At 52.1% G+C, this 18878-nt stretch overlaps 5 protein-coding genes across 5 annotated transcripts; 3 read left to right on the top strand and 2 right to left on the bottom strand.

Annotated features, from left to right (window-relative positions):
- Positions 1–320: 320 nt before the first annotated feature.
- On the top strand, positions 321–2303 carry CkaCkLH20_08560 (cell wall cysteine-rich protein; the record flags this gene model as incomplete). Its single annotated transcript, XM_038891275.1, has 1 exon — positions 321–2303. The coding sequence occupies one exon, from the start codon at positions 321–323 to the stop codon at positions 2301–2303; it is 1983 nt and encodes a 660-aa protein (XP_038743287.1).
- Positions 2304–2610: 307 nt separating this feature from the next.
- On the bottom strand, positions 2611–3750 carry CkaCkLH20_08559 (uncharacterized protein; the record flags this gene model as incomplete). The annotated part of the gene is made up of 1 exon (XM_038891274.1): positions 2611–3750. The coding sequence occupies one exon, from the start codon at positions 3748–3750 to the stop codon at positions 2611–2613; it is 1140 nt and encodes a 379-aa protein (XP_038743286.1).
- A 3160-nt stretch (positions 3751–6910) lies between these two features.
- CkaCkLH20_08558 (calcineurin-like phosphoesterase) lies at positions 6911–9400 on the top strand (the record flags this gene model as incomplete). The annotated part of the gene is made up of 7 exons (XM_038891273.1): positions 6911–7106; positions 7164–7176; positions 7229–7352; positions 7405–7696; positions 7749–8256; positions 8313–9144; positions 9287–9400. 7 exons carry the CDS (start codon positions 6911–6913, stop codon positions 9398–9400), a joined length of 2079 nt encoding a protein of 692 aa, XP_038743285.1.
- Positions 9401–10299: 899 nt separating this feature from the next.
- CkaCkLH20_08557 (uncharacterized protein) lies at positions 10300–12077 on the top strand (the record flags this gene model as incomplete). The annotated part of the gene is made up of 5 exons (XM_038891272.1): positions 10300–10610; positions 10668–10754; positions 10801–10983; positions 11038–11428; positions 11481–12077. 5 exons carry the CDS (start codon positions 10300–10302, stop codon positions 12075–12077), a joined length of 1569 nt encoding a protein of 522 aa, XP_038743284.1.
- A 1948-nt stretch (positions 12078–14025) lies between these two features.
- On the bottom strand, positions 14026–18374 carry CkaCkLH20_08556 (cytochrome P450; the record flags this gene model as incomplete). Its single annotated transcript, XM_038891271.1, has 3 exons — positions 14026–15014; positions 15062–15443; positions 17946–18374. The coding sequence occupies 3 exons, from the start codon at positions 18372–18374 to the stop codon at positions 14026–14028; spliced, it is 1800 nt and encodes a 599-aa protein (XP_038743283.1).
- Positions 18375–18878: the final 504 nt, after the last annotated feature.

Genomic DNA, 18878 nt, shown 5'->3' with positions numbered 1-18878 from the left:
ATACAACCCGTAGCCGGGCACTGGTTCAAGTCACGACTTGTCAAGAGTCTCTGACGTTCCCGAATTCCGACTCAGTCGTAAAATGGAAAGCCTACTTCCACAAGTATTGAACCGATCTTCAATGGCTGCAATCGGAATATGAGAAGATAGCCGAAAGTCAGCCAGTGCAAGCATAGTCTGAGACGCGACATGGTTAAGACGTGTCAAGTTCGACACTAGGGAATCTGATATAAGAGCCATCACGCCATTGCCCTCATGTCCCCAACAACTCATCATCACCCCCTCATGCTTCTCAGTTCACCCTCACCACCTTCCACAAAATGATCGCGCTCCAGGCGAGTCTCGTCACATTCCTGCTGGCCAGCCAAGCAGCAGCCACCCAATACCACCTCGGCCCCCCGGGACGCTCCCACAAATACACCCTAGACTCCATCCGCCCCCTCACCGACCCGGACTCCGGCCGCACAAAGTGCTGTCCCGAGGGGACCCTCTTCGACGGCAACAACTGCGTCCTCGGCGTCCCCCGCTGCCCCGAGGGCACCGCCCTCAAGAACGGCCGCTGCTTCTCCACCACGCCGCCGGTCTGCGGCGACGGCCAGAAGCTCGAAGGCAAGGTCTGCGTCACCATCACGCCGGCAACCTGCCCGCCCCCGCTGCAGTTGAAGGACAAGGCATGCATCTACGAGGCGCCCCCGAAGTGTCCCTCGGGCTTGGAGCTGAGCGATAAGGTCTGCATCTCGACCAAGCTCCCCGTCTGCGAGGACGGAGATCGCTTCAACGGGAAGGGCTGCGTCAACATCGTCGGTCCGTCGTGCCCTGAGGGAACTAGTCATACAGATGGTGCTTGCGTCAGCATTCAACCGCCCAGCTGCTCCGGCAAGAGCCAATATGACAAGACCCTCCGTGCTTGCGTCCATCATCAGCCCCCTGAGTGTCCTCCGGGAACGACCGTCAAAGACGGAAACTGCATCTCCGAGGGCCCTTATTGTACCGAGGGAACGAAGTACGACGAAAAGACTCAAACTTGCATCCTCACGACACCCCCTCAATGCCCTCCTGGAGAGACCTTGGAAGGCGCACGATGCATCTCCACTCAGCCGCCCGTGTGCCCGCCCGGAACCGAGCTGGCCGCAGACCAATCCTCCAGCACATCCCGTTGCTGCGCCCCCGGTATGAAGTGGAACGGCGAAGTCTGCTACTTCAAGGTCGTCGGTGACGGCCAGTGCCCCGAGGGAACCACCCTGGTCAACGACCGTTGCCAGACCACGACCCCCGAGCCTCCCGTCTGCCCTCCCGGCACCAAGCTCGAGTGCGATCGTTGCATGACCATCAAGCCCCCCGTCTGCCCGCCCCGGTCCACCCGAGAGGGAACCATCTGCTCGTCGATCGACAAACCGGTCTGCCCCGACGGCATGGCCTTGACCAACGGCCAGTGCATCGCCTTCGTCTCGTGCCCCAGCGGCTCCGTCCTCCAAGGAAACGTCTGCGTCGTCGGCCCACCCAAGTGCGAGTCCGGCACGTTCAACGGTGTCAACTGCGTCGTCGACAGGCCCAAGTGCAAGAACGGCGGCTACTACGACGGCGACGACTGCGTCGAGAGCGGAAGCCCCAGCTGCCCCGACGACACGGTCTACGACGGCACCCGGTGCGTGTCCACCGTGCGACCGGAGTGTGCCCAGGGCCATCTGAGCAACGGCGCCTGCATCTCGTCCACCCCGCCAGTCTGCGGCGAAGGATCGACCCTCGTCGGGGGCGTGTGCCTGACGGGAGCGCCCAGCTGCCCGAAGAACCAAGTTCTGCAAGGAAACGAGTGCGTGCACGTGGAAGAGCCCGACTGCCCGCCGGGCCACCAGTGGATCGGCGGCGTGTGCAAGAACGTCGAGGAGGAGACCTGTCCCCCGGGCTACGTCTACCGGAACGGCGACTGCATCACGGAGGACAAGCCCGAGTGCGAGCTCGGCACCCACTTCAACGGGACCGTGTGCGTCGGAGACGACCCGAAGTGCGAGGAGGGTACCGTGTTCGACGGCGTGCAGTGCAGGGCCAAGGAGGAGCCCAAGTGCCCCGGCAACCTCAAGTTCAACGGCTACCACTGCGTTTCGGAGAAGCCTCCCGGATGCCCTGCCAATACCAAGTGGGACAAGGTTTCCAGGCAGTGTATCAGCGAGTCGAAGCCGGTTTGTGGCCAGGGACAGAAGTTCAACGGGGTCCATTGCGCGCTTTCGACCGATTGCATGGAGTTCGAGTACTGTCCCCCTGGGCAGAAGACTCTGCTTGGCGCCATGTCTGGATTGACGCGCTAGATGGATGTGCTTCGAAGGAAGAATAAGACACTCGGCGGCAGGTCCGGAAGAGACTGATAGGACAGATTCATAGTGAATGCAAAGATCCTACTTCATTCTCCATTACATTATCGATTAACATTCGTTGAATATGGGGGAGAATATTGAGAAGAAACGCGGGTCTGGTATTGGTATCTAGGAAAGGGTAGTGCACATGATTAAGTGCCGACAGACGGTGTACTTTTCGCTCAACTCCACAATGAACTCCTCGCTCGAAATGTCCCACGATGAAATAAAGATGGTAGCAGATGGACGTGAGGCATCCCGCTCAGACCTCGATGACAATGTCCCTGACCATGTCAAGGAACCTCTCCTGATACTCGGCGGGGTTGGCAGTAATGCTCATGGGTCCGTGGTCGGCGACGGCATTGTACGAGTTGACGAGGCCAGTCATGACCTTGGCATGAAACTTGTGCTTTGCCCAGAAGAAGTCAAGAACAATGACGCGGTATATCCAGTTGCCGTCAGCGTCGACCATACCAGTACGCCATGGGTGCGCATCGGACTTGATATAGGGAGCGTTCTCGCGGTCGTCATCCGTAACGTTAGGGCCGGGGTAGCGGACGAGAAAGAGGGAGTAGTCGACGGCATTGTTTTCTGCGAGAACTTTGGTGTCGGCTTCGAGTAGGTCAAGGAGCTCCTTCTTGTGGTTCGCCGAGATGCGGATCTTGTCAGGGAATTCGTCGATGAGTCTTTCTTTGACGCTTTCCGGGGCCAACTTTCCGCCGGCGATGTCTCTCTCGGGGAAGAAGTAGTCGTTGGGCTTCAGGTCGTATGTCTCCCATTGCTGCTTCCTGTAGTCTGTCTCCTCCATGTCCTTGCCGTAGAGCAAGTTCTCCATGATGATGTGGTGGGTCGGTGCCGTGCCGAGGATCCCGCCGAGGGTAGCAAGGGAGGTATAGACCATGTCGGTGATTCGCACCAGCAGGCTGTGTGGATGGCTCTTCATATGTGCGACGTAGGCGTCGAAGAGGTCGTGCGTGAAGAACTCGTGCTCGAACCGACGGGGCAGTGACTTGATGAGGAACTTGCCATCGGCTGTCGTGAAGAAGGTTGAGCCACTGTAGCCCAGGTCGCCGACGGGCTTCAGGTCAGAGTCGCGGCCCTTGCCCTTCTTGGCCTTCTTTGCGAGCACGAAAGAGTTCGCGTATTCTTGCTCGTCGAGGTGCCAGACATTATGGCGAAGCTCGAGGAAGTCGGCGGCGCGGTACCGGGCGAGGGGGAGACTGAAGAAGGAGAAGAAAGAGACTAGGGTGCGGAGGAGCTTGACTCGGAGGCTTGGTCGGTCGGCATCGTCGTGATCGTTGGAGATGGCCTTGAGAATTGAGGAGGAGATGAAGGTGCTGCGGATTTGCATGTTGGCGCCGGAAAGTACTTCGAGGGTAATGTCGAAGCGGTGAATGCCCAGGTCGGGAATGTGGTGCAGGTGAGAAACTACCGTATCCTGGATTTGAAGGCAAAGCAAGGGATGTAGGTCGAATTGAGTTCTGGATGGCGGACAAAGCTTGAGCGGGAGCTTGGGCGCGTGACGTCACCCGGCACTTCGGAGAAGTGGAGCTACCTAGTGGGGCAGGGGTCCGTGGTTGAACGGGCCGGGCGGTGGTCCACCTCCCGGAAACTGCGTGTGAGGGACCGGATGATGGCTTTGGTAGCTGAAAGCTCCATATGATGGTTGGTAATATCGGTAATCAGAGCCATGCCGTCTCGCCATGAAGGTGTACGGATCAAAACGAGATTGTAGCTCGATGTCATATTTCCGGCCGTTTTGCTTGACTGCGACGTAGGCGAATAAAACTCCTAGTAGTCCGACTACCACGCCAGAAATCCCGAAAACTATGGCCACGATAACCTCTGTAGTGATTGTCATGTCGTGAATAATGGGGCTGAGAACGTTCAAACTCTGTGTCTGAAATGTATTTGGCAAAGGCATGAGTCTGTGAACTGCAACATCGAGTTTTCTCCGTGGATGTCGACATTGTTTATATATTGGTGTAGTCGAGCGACAGCTCAATGGGATGGTTTAGAGCAGAATTCTGAAAATGTCGATGTATCCACCCTGGGGATCGAATGTGGAGACCTCTTTTCAAAACACCGGTCGAATCACACGGTGCAATGATGCAATTTCACATCCAGACATGTTGCGGTATCCACAATTGCGAAGCGGATGTGGAGACCTTCTTTCAGACGTGGACCTGGACGTGACACTGAGTGTGGACACTAACGGCGGTCGAACCTGTATCCACTCTCCATCCCACGGTGCGCGCAGGTTAGTGGTATGGCTCAGCCCTTTAGGCCTAGGTAGGATGCCTAATGTGTAAATCAGCCAGCTCTTCTTAATGGATCAAATCATCGACGCATATTTCAGACGCCTCCCAATGGTCGAATCTTATGCAGTTTCTATACTACCTAGCTGCAATGCATCCACTCTCTATCCACTCTCCATCCCACTCGAAGGTATCGCTCAGCCCTTCCAGCCTGGGATGCCTGATGTGTACTGCAGTAAGTCAGCCATCACCGTGGCGGCAAAGGATGAGTTTTGTTTGATTGAATTGTCCCCTTCTTCATGCCTACATGACAGCCGCTAACTGTTGTTGTAAGTCTGGCCGACTGGGATAAGACGACATCTTCGAATCAGATTTTTGCCCCGGTGATACATTGAACCTGAGATATTCGTTGGCCGTCACAGGGACCAGCAGTTAGTCGGGCGATTCAAGGCTCAGCCACAAGCTCAGCCTTTAGCACTCGGCCTGCTCTAATCAAGGCCAGTTAACTGTTGGTAGCAGTGACCGTTTCTCCCTTACAACCCCGACTACTAAGCCGCAAGCTACCCACTGAAGAGTGAAGACGGGCTGCCCGCACCTTCAATTTCCGGGCCTCGAAACTGTCAGATACCTTACTCCGACGTTACAAATTGATTAACAACAAGTGACCACACAAAGGTCAGTAAAATAGCGGCGTGTAAATGACCTCGAAAAGTTTGGAAGGAGTACCACATCTTTAGCAACAATTGGATGTGATGTTTAGCTGTTAGACGATTTTGACAGTTCTAAGCGGCGGAGGTAGCCCACAGCTCGATCTCTGAACCGGGAGTCAGGAAAAGCCTGGTATGCAATTGTTGCTTTGAAGATTGGGGTGCCAATAGACATGGCAACTATGACATTGGTTGACACCATCGAAGGCTGACCGTCGATAGAGAGATGAGTACACGAAGCCGTCGTACTAGTTTGAAGTTGACAGATGATCATAGACATTGAAATGAACGAAGACAGCGTAGAGTCAACTACAATACATTGCGAGTCACCGTGGAGATATCAATATCTGCATGCATTCACTCGTACAAGTGGAAGAAAGAGGCACGGCGAGACTCGCTGTCAAGTTGCTACTGAAGGCTACAAAGCACACAATAATGCGTGCATTAGATTGTAAATTGTGTCTAATCAGGAGCCACCAGCGAGCAGATGCTCAGTCGAGCTGGTAGAGCCATATCGGAAGATCTGCTCTGCTGCAAGCTTTGTTGAAGGCAAATGCTTCAGGTATCGTACGTCTACAACTACTACCCAAGTGCAGTAAAATCAGCCGAGTATGAATATCAATACGGAGCCTTGAAAACACATTCTTGAAATGTACATAGCGACGGTAAACAGCGATGTTAGAGGAAAGAATACGGATAGGTAGACCAATGCCTGTTAATTCAAACGATGTAAAGTGGCAATACTTTGCTTGACGCAATATTCCCTTCCCGACACAGGCAGGATGGAAGAGCGAGGGTGCAAGCAAACGATGGGGAAAGACTAGAGAAAATAAACCTTCCAGCTGAAACTAACATCAATTTAGCGAGGTGTTAACGTAGCACTTTCTATGTCGGACGTTGTTTTCTGTCGCAGCTTCTAATATGTTTATGGTATTGGATAACAAAGCCGTTTCGTGAGTCTCTCGATGACAGCGTTCAGTCTTACAAAATCTCGCACAGTGTGTGATTCGAGACACTTTCTGTCCTGCAACAACAAAAAATAACACATACTTGAAGATATCCGATGTCTCAGGTTTTCTCTTTCAACTTGATGAAGTCACAACCCAGCCATTCGCGAAGGAGGTTGATGGCCGGCAGTATCGGCAGTTAGGCGAAATTTCCAGCGGGTCTTCGATCCATGTGGAGGCGTTTATCGCCCACGCTAGAGAACATCAGGAAGCTCAGTCAGTGAGATATTGCCCATCAATCTAACACACGTGTCCGGGAGCTCTTGTTCTTTGGGTGATAGGTAGTGCGATTTCGGTATCTACATGGATGGGCGGTTATCATTCGCCGCGTCAGCGTTGCAACGTAATATGAAGATGATGGGAAATCGGGGCAGCAAAAAAGCTTGTCCACGGGGAATTGGGTCTGTTTAAAAGCTTGGCGACATGCACGACCCAAATGACTTGCATCTTCGCGGTCGTCACATCCCGTCGAAGCTCTCATCGACTTGATCGTGCTCCAAGCCTAGGCAGGCTGGAAGCGCCTTGAATTATTGTCTTTTTCCATCGGGCATACATTCTTTTGACCGTGTAGCGGTCTCGAAAACACAGAAATGCGTGTCGGACCCAGCACTTTGGCCTTACTGGCCTCCGCCATCTCGGTCTTGGCGTGCGATAGCTGCGAACATCCTGAGAGAGATGTCGTACTCACGAGACATGTCCGCCGCGCGCAACCCGACGCTCAAGCAGCCACCATCGCACCTCGCGGCCCTCTTTCATGGGGTCAACTTAATTTCCTCCACACTACAGGTATTTCAACACTTCGATTCGCTCATATCGCGCAAATGATCTAACCTTGAGAGGCAGACACCCATGGATGGTATGAGAAATCTGAGTTTCTCGAATGTACTCATACTGACAGCACCGAACAGGCTTGAAGGCCACATCCGCGAGCAGAATTACGGCGCCGACTGGGGCGACTTCGTGAGCTTCGTGAAGCACATGCGTCAGAAAGCAGACGACTTGAATGTTGATCTGCTGTTGGTTGACACTGGAGTACAGCCCTTCAAGTCTCATTCTTCATCAGTCGGCATACTAACAGCGACAGGACTTACACGATGGTGCTGGAATCAGCGATGCCACTGGCGTTTCATCATACGCGAATGGCACTGGTGTCAACGGCCAGATCTCGAACCCGATTTTCGAGAAGCTGGATTACGATGTTCTGGCTATCGGGAACCACGAGTTGTACATCTCCACGATCGCTTACGAGACATTCAGCCAGTTTGCCAAGACCTACGGCGACAGATATCTCACAAGCAATGTCCAAATCCGTAACCCGAGCACTGGGGAGCTTGAATATATCGGCAAGCAATACAGATATTTCACTACTCCGAAGGGTACGTAAACTCATCCTGGTCTATGTCTTTGCGGCTACTGACATTTGCGAAGGTCTTCGAATCATGGCTTTCGGAGTTCTGTTTGACTTCACTGGCAACTCGAATGCTTCGGCTGTCACTAAAGCTGCCACCATGGTAAAACAATCATGGTTCCTTGATGCCGTCAACCACCCGGAGCCCATTGATCTGTTCTTGGTGGTTGGCCACAACCCTGTCCGTCCGACGCAAAGCAGCAGCACGTTGAAGACTGTTTTCGACGCCATTCGCGCAATCAAGCCCGACACCCCGGTTCAATTCTTCGGCGGTCACACTCACATTCGTGACTTCGCCGTTTATGATGAAAAGTCCACCGCCCTGGAGTCCGGCAGATACTGCGAGACGCTGGGTTGGCTGTCTTTGACTGGCGTCAAGTCGAGCAACTACAAGGGCGCGCTCTACCCGGAGGGCGTTCCCAACCCTACTCAAAAGGCGGTCGACGTGGCTACGAAAAGTGCTTCTTCTAGTCTTGCGTCCGCTACCAGTGCATCCAACATGACGTACTTCCGCCGCTACCTGGATTGGTATGTAAACTCTGCATAGCCCTTACGTCTCGGACACAAATCTAACGACATCTTAGGAACACCCTCACCTTCGAATATCATGCAGTCGGTAGCCAGGTCAAGACGTTCAACACTACCAAGGGAGTCAGCGTGTCAAAGGAGATCACGGCCGCCCGGAAGAACTTGAATCTGACTTCTCTTTACGGATGCGCCCCTCAGACATGGTGCATCAGCTGCGCTCCTTTCATGTCAGAGGGATCCATGTTTAACTTGACCACGACAGCTTTGGCAGCTACCATCGTCACCAAGGAGAGAGAAGCAACACCCAGAATCATTATTGCCAACACAGGTCACATTCGTTTCGATCTTGCCCAGGGACCATTCGACTATGACTCCTCTTTCATCGTCTCCCCCTTCACTGATGGTTTCCAGTACATCCCCGATGTCGCATGGTCTCTTGCCAAACAAGTGACTGAAGGCTTGGAATCAGGCAACTTTCCTTCGAAGAGAAAGCGCTCTTTGACGTCCGACTCGTTCGGATTCAGCACGGTGAACCCGGCCCTGTCCACCGTCGACAAGTGCGTCGACCCGCCCGTGTCCCATGACCACTTGTCGAGACGCTCATACGCCGGAGGCCGTATCGTCCGCCGCCAGGCCGTCACTCCAGGTTACACCACCACCGACGACTTTGGCACGGATGGTGACGACACAGTTCACACCGAGATACCATACTACGATTACCCAAACTTCTTCCAGGCGAACGGCAGTTTCCCCAGCAGCGGTACTCTCGCAGACGACGACAAGGTTGACTTGATCTTCTTGGACTACGTCGCCGGTTCTGTTGTCTCCGTCCTGCGCTCGTTGGGAGCCAACTACACTTCGGAAGACGTGTCCTACTATCTTCCCAGCGTAAGTCATTTTGATAAACACTCCGAACACAGACTGCATCAAGTCTTTGCTTCACAGGCCTGCTACTTTGGCAGTCATTCCAGGCTTTCTTGCTGTGTTTTACCCATAAGCTATGTGATCTCAACGCTAATTTCCGGTATAGACGTTCACAACCAATTCGTATCTTCCGGAATACGCCAAGATCACTGCATCATGGCAGGCCGACGTGCCTAACTGCCCGGTTGGCTTGGGTATTGGATACAACGCAACGGCGTGAGAGTAGCGGCCTTTTCCCCGTATTATTCGTCGATGTATGTATTCGACTTTGGAATCGATTCAAGAACAATCAATGTATAAACCTTCTATACGTACATACAGCTTCCGACATTACAATTGTGGACCGAAGACTTGGGCTATGGCGAGATATGCCCCTGGCGAATCTGCGTGATTAGCATTCGAGGGTTGTCCATGTTCAAGCCCATCTGCACTAACATCTTCGCCTCCTAAAGCACGAAGATACAACAAGACAGCTAAGCAACTCCACTTAATCCTTGCCGAAAAGACTTCACCATCGGCTGGGAGAACGGAGGCATTGGCCTTGTTTATCTAGTTTCACCGATACCATTTGCTTTCAAAGATGAGATGTGACTGGGCACGCTTGACCCTCGCATCTACAGCGATTCATGCGTCAGCGGCTGACATGAGGCTGTTGGTGAACACCCCCGTCACCAAGCTTACTTTGAATGGGACCTCCGAGTCTTGGTCTCTTGGCTGGCCAAACAACAACACGAACACTCCACATCCAGTTTTATTCGGTGTCCACAAACCTCCTCTGCCAACTCTTGTCTTCCGCTGGGCGAGAATACGACGGAATTAAGCGATATACGTGATGTCATCTTTGCTGTATTCTGCGCACTTGCCGCGTCTTGGTGTGCCGGCTGACCGTGCAACTCCTCCGCATACCAAGCTACCAAGCAATCCTACTGCATCGCCAATGTTGAATGGCGAATGGGCTCTTCGGTACCCCAGACATGCATCTCCAGTGATCACAAACAACGCGGAGTAAGATGCGGAGGTAAGCTGGGGGAGGTGGGGGTCAAGGGCAAGAGAATAAAAAGCTGCCTCTGTGGAACACCATAGATCGTCGAGTTTCTCTCTTTTATCCAGACCGACGTGATGGCATCAGGCAGACTCCCCGAATCTCCTTCTGGACAAGACTCTACCGTGCGAGGAAGCAACATGGGACAAACGGGAGATCATGTCGCCTCCGAAAAGGTCAACCGCGATGGATCCCTCCACCTCGAAAACGTCCCGACGCAGCAATCCGGGGTTGCCAAAGAAACTCGGACGCTGACTGCGGTTGAGGCTCTTGGAATCCCCGATTGGGAAGCCCAGCAGAAGAAAATCGTCCGAACTCTGGACATGACTTTGCTTCCTCAACTGTGGATTCTGTACATGTTCAACTACCTGAACCGCACGAACATCGCGTAAGAGACTCTCGAACTTGGAAGGGAAGGCGTTCCTGTGACTGACAATCTGGATAGGCAAGCACGTCTCGACGATGATTTCGAGGCGACTCTGAAGCTCGGCAATACTGACTACAGCACCGCAGTCGCTCTTCTCACTGTCGGGTCAGTTTGATTGTCTCGCGATACGGGTAAAGCTGACTTTGTGCAGCTACATGCTCGCCCAGCTTCCTTCCAACATGATCATCACCCGAGTTCGTCCGGCCGTATACCTACCCATCTGCGCCATTCTATGGTCCGGGGTTTCGGCTGCTACTGCCGGCGTGTCGAGCCCCGGTGAGCTCTTCGCGGTACAATTTGTACTAGGAATCATCGAAGCGCCCCTGTTTCCTGGGTAGGTCAACGGCATCTGTCGCATCCATGATACATTCAATGCTGATATTTGCAGGGCCGTCTATCTCATGTCTTGTTGGTACACTCGCAGAGAACTGGCCCTCAGAACCGCTCTTCTCTACTCTGGTTTGGTTCTCGCCCAGGCATTCTCCGGCCTGATTGCCGCCGGGGTCTTTTCAGGAATGTCAGGAGCCGCTGGCATCGCCGGCTGGAAGTGGCTCTTCATTCTGGAAGCAGCTCTCAGCGCTTTCTTTGCCTTGACTGCCTTCTTCATCTTGCCCAACTATCCGAATTCCAAAACCGGAGGCGCTATGTGGTCAATGACCGAAGAGATGCGGAGAATCGCGATAGCTCGTATCGAAGATGACCGAGTGGAGCAAGCCACTGAGTCTACCGTGTGGCACGGATTGCGTCTTGCGTTGACGGATGTCAAGACTTACATCTTTGTGAGTCACCAGTCGAACGATCTATCTCGAGCTTTGCTAATTCGGTATGTAGATCTTCATGAACATCTTCATGACGTCTTCTTATGGCTTCAACAACTTCTTCCCAACCATGGTCCGCGGTTTCGGCCTAGGGAGCAGCACAATGGCTTTAGTCTTGACCGCACCGCCTTACATCGTCGGAACCATTGTGTCCTTTTGCGTTGCATGGTCCTCGGATCGTAAGAAAGAGAGAGGATACCACATCATGACGAACAACTGTCTGTCCATCACGGGCTTCGTCATTTCAGTCGCGACTCTGAACACTCCCGCCAGGTATACTGCAGCCTTCCTCTACACAACAGGAAGTTTCTCGGCGAACGCGCTAGTCTACACGTGGGCCGTCTCGTCGCTGAACCAAACGCCCGAGAAACGTGCAGCTGGCGGTGCTATCGTGAACATCATGGGCCATCTGGGCAACGTCATCTCGCCTTACTTCTTTCCCGATGATCATTCGCCGCGTTACACGATGGCTATGATTCTTCAGATAGTCTTCGCGGGCCTGACTTTCTGCATGGCGTTCACGTCGAAGACGTACCTCAAGAGGCAGAACAAGAAGTTGAGGATTGCGGCGGATGAGACTGGTACTGTGTATAATCCCTTCACGACGTAAGGTCGGATTTACGAAGTCAAGCCCAAATACACTTGCAAAAATTTCTTGCCGACTACCTTTCTTGGTTGATGCAACCTCTGCCATGAAGAAAACCCATGCTGAAAGTTGTGACTAGTGCAACCTTTGAACTTGGCTAAATGTCTTCAACTGAAACCTCCGATCATGCCAGTAGAGACGCACCTAACGGAGCAGCAGCGATGGCTTGAAATGTCAACTTCATGACCAGGAACACCATTCTGTCCGCCGATGGTAGACTTACTGGAAAGCTTCTCTAACCCTGCAAGTAGGTTGGCCAGGATGCGAAAGTTGAGTTGCACGAGGGAGCAGCATCCCAGCCATTAACCAATCGTTGAGTCTTGGCACAAATGGATATGGTGAACATACACCTCACCTCCCAAATTTAAAAGGACGAAAGCATAAAGATGAGGTTAAATCAGCTTATTACGTCAACCCGGCCCTCCATGAAGCTTTCACGCACGCAATGAGCTTAACGTCGAAAACAAAAACGTTGTCACGAAAAATGGCAAAAGAGAAGTGCGCGCAATCGCGGACGGGAATTGAGCCCGACGTGGGGGTCGAACCCACAACCTTGAGATTAAGAGTCTCACGCTCTACCGATTGAGCTAGCCGGGCAGATCAGGTGATCTGCCTTGTTGTTGAAGGTAGGCGCCGGAGCGGGTCCTATCAAGCGTACCGAGCTCGCCAGCGCGACTAAGATCCACAACGTCCAGCATGCAGCATCTCCTGGAGTTTGCACTTTTCTTCTTGAGGTCAATACGCTCTCTGTATTCTGTTGCCACTGAAAGTTGCGAGACGTTTTTATTATGTTTTGTAACACCTAATCGTAAGTAAGGTAGTCGGCGTCGCAATGTTCAACCCAGGTAAACAGCTAGCGGCCTAGCCTGGCAATGGGTTGAGAACTTCGGGGCACCACTCCATGGCTTTCGCGCTCAAGCAAATATTTAGGAAGAAAACTCACTGGCTGGCCTCGAAAATCTGCAAATACTTTGGGGAAAACGGGCAGGAAAATAGTGGGATTGTAGCTGAGGAGGCGACCTAGCAGAATATTGCGGCTTTATGTGGGCGCAAGGAGAGCGGAACGAATGCGTCTAAGGCTGAGGGTCATTGCAATAGATTGGTACTCGCTGTGATCGAACTGAACCTTGGAAATCTAGCTATATTCACTGGAGACTTACTTTGAAAGCCGTAGAGGCTGTCTGTCGGCGACCGCAACCGGCCCCGGCCCCACAACAGTCGGCACGCTCAGCCAGAGCAACGGCTTGCAGATGCCTGCGCCATTACATTCAGGCATGTCGAATTTGCGATTGCTTATATCGCTAAAATCACATCAACGACCACCAGCTGTTGAGACCTGAGCACAAATTAGTGGCTTGGTTTGTATGGGCATCTGGGTCGGCTACAACATCTGCGCCAGAAGAGCGACGCCATGTCGCGGCAGGCCACAGACATTACATGGGTCTAGTTTATGTCCGTTTGTCTTTACGTCGAACTCTGCGCGAGGTCGAAATGAGGAAAAGACTTAAGCATGTCATGACATGGTTTTAACAAGTCAGATCAGTATCAACAACAGCTTCCTCTGGTGATTAAGTCTGGTAGATTGGTTAATAATCAATCGTGATTGAGAATTTTGGTATGCGGCAGCTCAACGCAACGCGCAGGTTTTGACCAATGAAAACCGTTCGTCGGCAACGTCACTCTTTTTGGAAAAGGCAAAGCTGGTGATCATCCACCAGGATCCCCTGGACGGCAAGGAGACGGACTTCTTTTTGACAGGCCCGGCATAGATGGGATTATTCAATGTTCATATTCTCTCCTATATACAGTTCATTTCTGCCCGAAGCAGATATTGGAATCCCACCGGCAGAATCTGAATATCATTTCAAGACCCTGACATGCCAGTGGGAGAACTGCCCAAGCACATACTCAATTATGCCTTCGTTTTCCTCCTAATCCTAATCTTCGCATTATCGGGCGGGAACAAAGCTTCCGTCAGCCAATAGTTCGGTGGTCGCTGGCCGTTGTATTCGGGTGGAAACTCAATGTCGTAGTGCCCCAGAACGTAGGCAATGATCATCTTCAGCTCAAAGTCAATCAGGAACCGACCTGGACACGCATGCTTCCCGTGACCAAAGGGAAGATACTCGGGGCCGGTCGTGACGAAGCTGATTGGAGGAGCCTTCTCGTCCTTGGCAGCCGCATCCTCACGTATCCGGGAAAACCGAAACGGGTCGTACTTGAGGGGATCTTCGAAAGTCTCGCCATCGGTGGCAGCCGGCTGGCCCAAGAAGGAGATCAGAGTATTCTTGGGCAAGTGCGTACCATCCGGTCCCTTGAAGCCGTCGACCATGACCTTACGGAATAGCGCGCGCCCACCGAATGAGTTGAGGCGGAGAGTCTCGCGGGCAACGCTGTCTGCTTTGACCATCTTGCTGACCTTCGCCTTTGTCCAGCTGTCGCCACCGTCTTCGTACAGAATCCGGCTGACTTCGTCTCGTAAGATGGCAACAGTGTTGAACTCCGAGTCGGATGCGATAATGTTGAGTAGCATATTCGTAGCCTGGATGCTGGTTTGGTGCATCGAGCCGAAGTTTGCGGCGATGAGACGCTTGGTCATGCAGTCGAGACTGTTGAACTCCTCAACCCGATACTTTTGGGCGTATCTTGCCATCATTTGCAAATGGTCTTGAGGCTGAGGATGTACCGGGTCGTCCTTGTCGTACTTCAAGCTCTCGACGCGCTCATTCCAGATGGGTTCGAACATGTTCCGCAGTTTCCTGATCCTGTTGTGAATAGGCAGGTTGACCAGAACCCCCATGAGCGGCCGCAGTATTCTGGGACTTCCGCCGCAGGCTCCCGCGTTCGTAATGAGTTGATCAATGATCTGGTAGTTCACGTTGATGTACTCCTCGTTGCGGCCTGTTACGAGTTAGATGCTGACATAGACTCAATTGTATTCAACTTACACATTGGCAAACCAATGGTAAAGCGCCCTGCTGCCTGAGCTACCACCATTCTTATGGAAGCAAAAAGATCGATCTCCTTCCAATCTGTACTTGTGCCAAACCACTTGTCAAATGCAGCGCCAAGCTCGTTGTTCATCGCAGCGCAGATGTTCTCGAGCACTGCATTGAGGTCTGTCTTAACCAGATGCCCCTGCCAGGCGTCGGTGACGTATCGCGAATCTCCAAGTGCATAGTGAACTTGGTCAACCTCCGCAAAGGCTTCGGTAGGGCTAAGCATGTCTTCGGGCTGTGTCTGGACCCATCGCATTGAGCTCGTCGGCATGATGACTTCGTGTCGGAAACCCAGGCCGGGGAGGACTACGGCTTTGCCTTTCTTGACATACTGTCTTGGCGAAAACGGTTAGCTTACAGCAGGTCTTTTGTCTGGGAGTCAAGGAGAATTCAACGGACGTTGTCGTAGGCGTCCCGGAAGAGGCCTGGGCAATCGGTGTAGTAGCGCGCTACTGTCCGAAAACTGAATCGCGTCGCCCCCTCTGGTTCCCCAATGAGCGGGATTCCCTTGGGGTATGGAACTTTGTAAAAGAGTCGGCTGATCAGAAACAAGATGACAGTGCTTCCCAATGCTAGAAGGCCGATGCCTGACCAGCTGGAGAGCTCTGGGAAGAGAAGGGACGTGGGTGCCATGATAGGCCACGGGCACGAAGTTGGCTGGAGGAGTCGGCGTAACCTCTGCGTCGAGTTGCGAGGATTTGACAGAAGAGCATCAGAAGAAGCAGCTCCAGACTCAGAATCCCGAAAACTCCGCCCTCATTATGAGGGGAAGCTCTAGGGGTTTTAAACTCGTCTTCGTGCTTACAAAGTCCGTCCCATCTCTTGGATAGCGGACACCCCGGTGGGAGCTGGGAGCCGGAGAGTTGGGCCCAACGTCGAGACTAGCAAGGATGATCCTCCGTAGCGCGCCCGCCTAATCCCAGGGATCACTAACCCGGTCGTAAGGTTTTCCAAGCCGTCCTGTCAGAGGCTGTGCATTTGGCATCTGGCTTGTCCTTGTTGCGGACTCCATGAATCCAGGCGAGTATTGTGGTAGAGCCAGGCACATCATAATCCGCGTGTAACATAGTAGGAGCGGGATGATTTCCGGATGCTTTGAAAATGGCGCCACCGCTATAAGATGCGATGATCAGCTAATGGTAAAGTTAGTGAAGTACTATTTGTTGGAAACGCCACTTGGTTTGAGAAGATTGTGCTCATACATCGGAGAAACTGAGCGACGTGAAGCTATCGCCATGCTACCATTTCACACAAGAGTTCGCTCGCTTAGAACTAGTCCTTAGTCGATTACTTGGCGCATGTAAGCAGCCACTGACTAAATAGGAAGTCCGTAAGTATCGCAGTGTAATTGAACGATACCAGGCACCACTGTATTAGCCGGCTCCTTCGTGCGTTCCGGTTCAGGATATCAAGAATCATGCGCCCCACAAGTTATCAGAACACCAGAGCAAAAGATCTTTAACTGCATGCCCAAGTATTATTAATATTGAAGCGTTACTGACAAAATGAATACACACTTCTTTGTCGACAGTGCATATATGTCAACTTTCCCCCCACGCATCGCCATGCCAAAAAGCTGGACGATCAGGGAACCGAACCTCAACTTCAAGAGCACAGAACATGCTAAGCGAGTACGGATAATACCACTAAATTAATCTCCCATGACATGATCTAGCCCGGACTTGAACCGGAGACCTTCAGTGAATCAGGATGAGGCTGTCGAGATGCTTCAAACTGTGAGACTGACGTGATAACCAACTACACCACCAGACCAGGTTAGGTTGTTGATACCGGTGCATGCGGATCGCTTCATGTGCAACCCTCAGGGCTGGAATGCAGGCAATCGTAAAACCGAGGCGCTGGTTGGGTGAGTCCCGGTGGAGCGTTGTCTTCAACCCCGGTTGCCCACAAACCCTGCGATGTCAAGGGTCTTAGTCTGTCAGGGTTGAACATGGGGACATGGAATAGAGAAACCCCACTAGTACCTTCATGATAGAGATTAAATCATAAGCAAGCCATCCTAAATCTCACATCATCCGAACCTAGCAGCTAGAAGGGCAGTGCAATCTGGATATATCACTTGGCATGTTGTTGCGGCTTGGCATACCTGTCTCACCTCCATGCTCAAGGCCATAAAATGGGGTTTACCTAGGTAGGTTACTAGAACATGTGAACTTTTATGTTCGATGTAGTAGATAAACAAGCAACGAGCGACTTCAAATGAAGCCAATCTTTCTACAGAAGAAAACGTCAAATGCGCCTTTGTCAAATTAAGTGGCTAGGATTTGAGTCCAACCTTGAGGATCGAATATTATTACGGTATCCAGTCACGCAAATGTAGAAACAAGTACATCCTCGCGCATCAAACATATGAGTTTCCTGTTGCCTGTGAGCGGATACAAAATCGGATCGAGCACGTGCAACGCGGTTATCTGCTGCCATGAGGAACAAGAATCTTATCGGCAGCCACCAAAAGCTACTTCATACGTATTTTCATATCCCATCGAAAACTTTCTATATTCAAGTGTTCCAATCAAACAACACCCATCAGCTTTTACAATGCTCCCTGATAACTCCGTCATGCATTATTGCCCAATTGTGTTTTGTGTCAGAAACTGATCTGAATGGTCAACCCAATAAGAAGACCACTGTCGACAACAATCAATCTCTTTGAAGCCTAAGAACAATAATTTCAGTCACAGCTCTTGCAATTCTATGGGCCTTGCAACATGTTACACACCTATTTCCGCTTTTCGTCTCCTTTTGGTGCAGCAGACTTATCCTCTATCGTGATGTGCAGCTCCAACTGATCTTTCACAGCATGGCTTGTTACCGTAATGTGGTAATTCATACTGCTCGGAAATGTGTAGGGGTCTGATGGGTTATCTGATGGGAAAGCCCACGGGGAATTCGTCGTGCCGTCGTTGTATTTGGTCTTGTAATGTGACTGGATTGGCTTGAAGAATCCTCGTTCGGGCGACTCGATGCCAACGCAGAATGACTGGAGTGCTTCCATGTCCTGCCAGCATAGCGCGACATCATCCTGGCCACTCTTCCCGAAATAGCACCCCTTCGTCCACGACATCAGTTGTTCCCCGTTTCTCGCCGGTAGCGTGTTGTTCTGGATATCTTGTATCATTCGGACATCGGGAGCCGTCGGTAATGTGTGCTCCGACAGGGTGAAGTTCACCGAAGCGAGGTTCGAGAAAGTGAGCGAGTGATCCGGCGTAATCATTCTGACGCCTGGCGGGTGAGGATGCATAAGGTGTGGTGGTGTGAGGAAAGTTCTAAGTTGGCGAAGGTTTTCTGGGGCCGGGAAATAAAGTGATCGCTCGGCTCGGTCGGCGACGGAAGAATGGGCGAATTTACTGAGGATTCCTGTACGCATGGAGCAGAGACATGTCGATGAATTTGTTGGCTTTTCGAAAGTCTCGCCGGACCTGCTTCTCCGCCAATAATTGTCATTCTCTGTGGCCAAGTGCCGCATTCATCTAGACCAGACCCTTATTGGCGTTCGGTGACGTTCGAGTGGCTTATCCTCGCCCTGCGCACGGCGGCTCGGTTTGCGGTAGAAATGGGAACCTGGATGCCATCATTGCCATTTCCGGGGAGGATGCTAGGAGGTTGTCCGGATGCGGTCAGACAATCTTCCATCCCCAGCATCCGGGGATTTGGAGATCCGATCTGATAGAGATTTTCCGCCTCTTTTATTTGGAATGCTGATCACAACTGGAAATGTTCTGTGCTCCTCCAGCGTTCAGGTTTT

Source organism: Colletotrichum karsti (genome assembly GCF_011947395.1).
Source record: "Colletotrichum karsti strain CkLH20 chromosome Unknown Scaffold29, whole genome shotgun sequence".
In the NCBI taxonomy this organism is placed as follows: domain Eukaryota; kingdom Fungi; phylum Ascomycota; class Sordariomycetes; order Glomerellales; family Glomerellaceae; genus Colletotrichum; species Colletotrichum karsti.
Note: the sequence above shows the minus strand (reverse complement) of the source record. Positions and strands in the feature narration are given on the sequence as shown.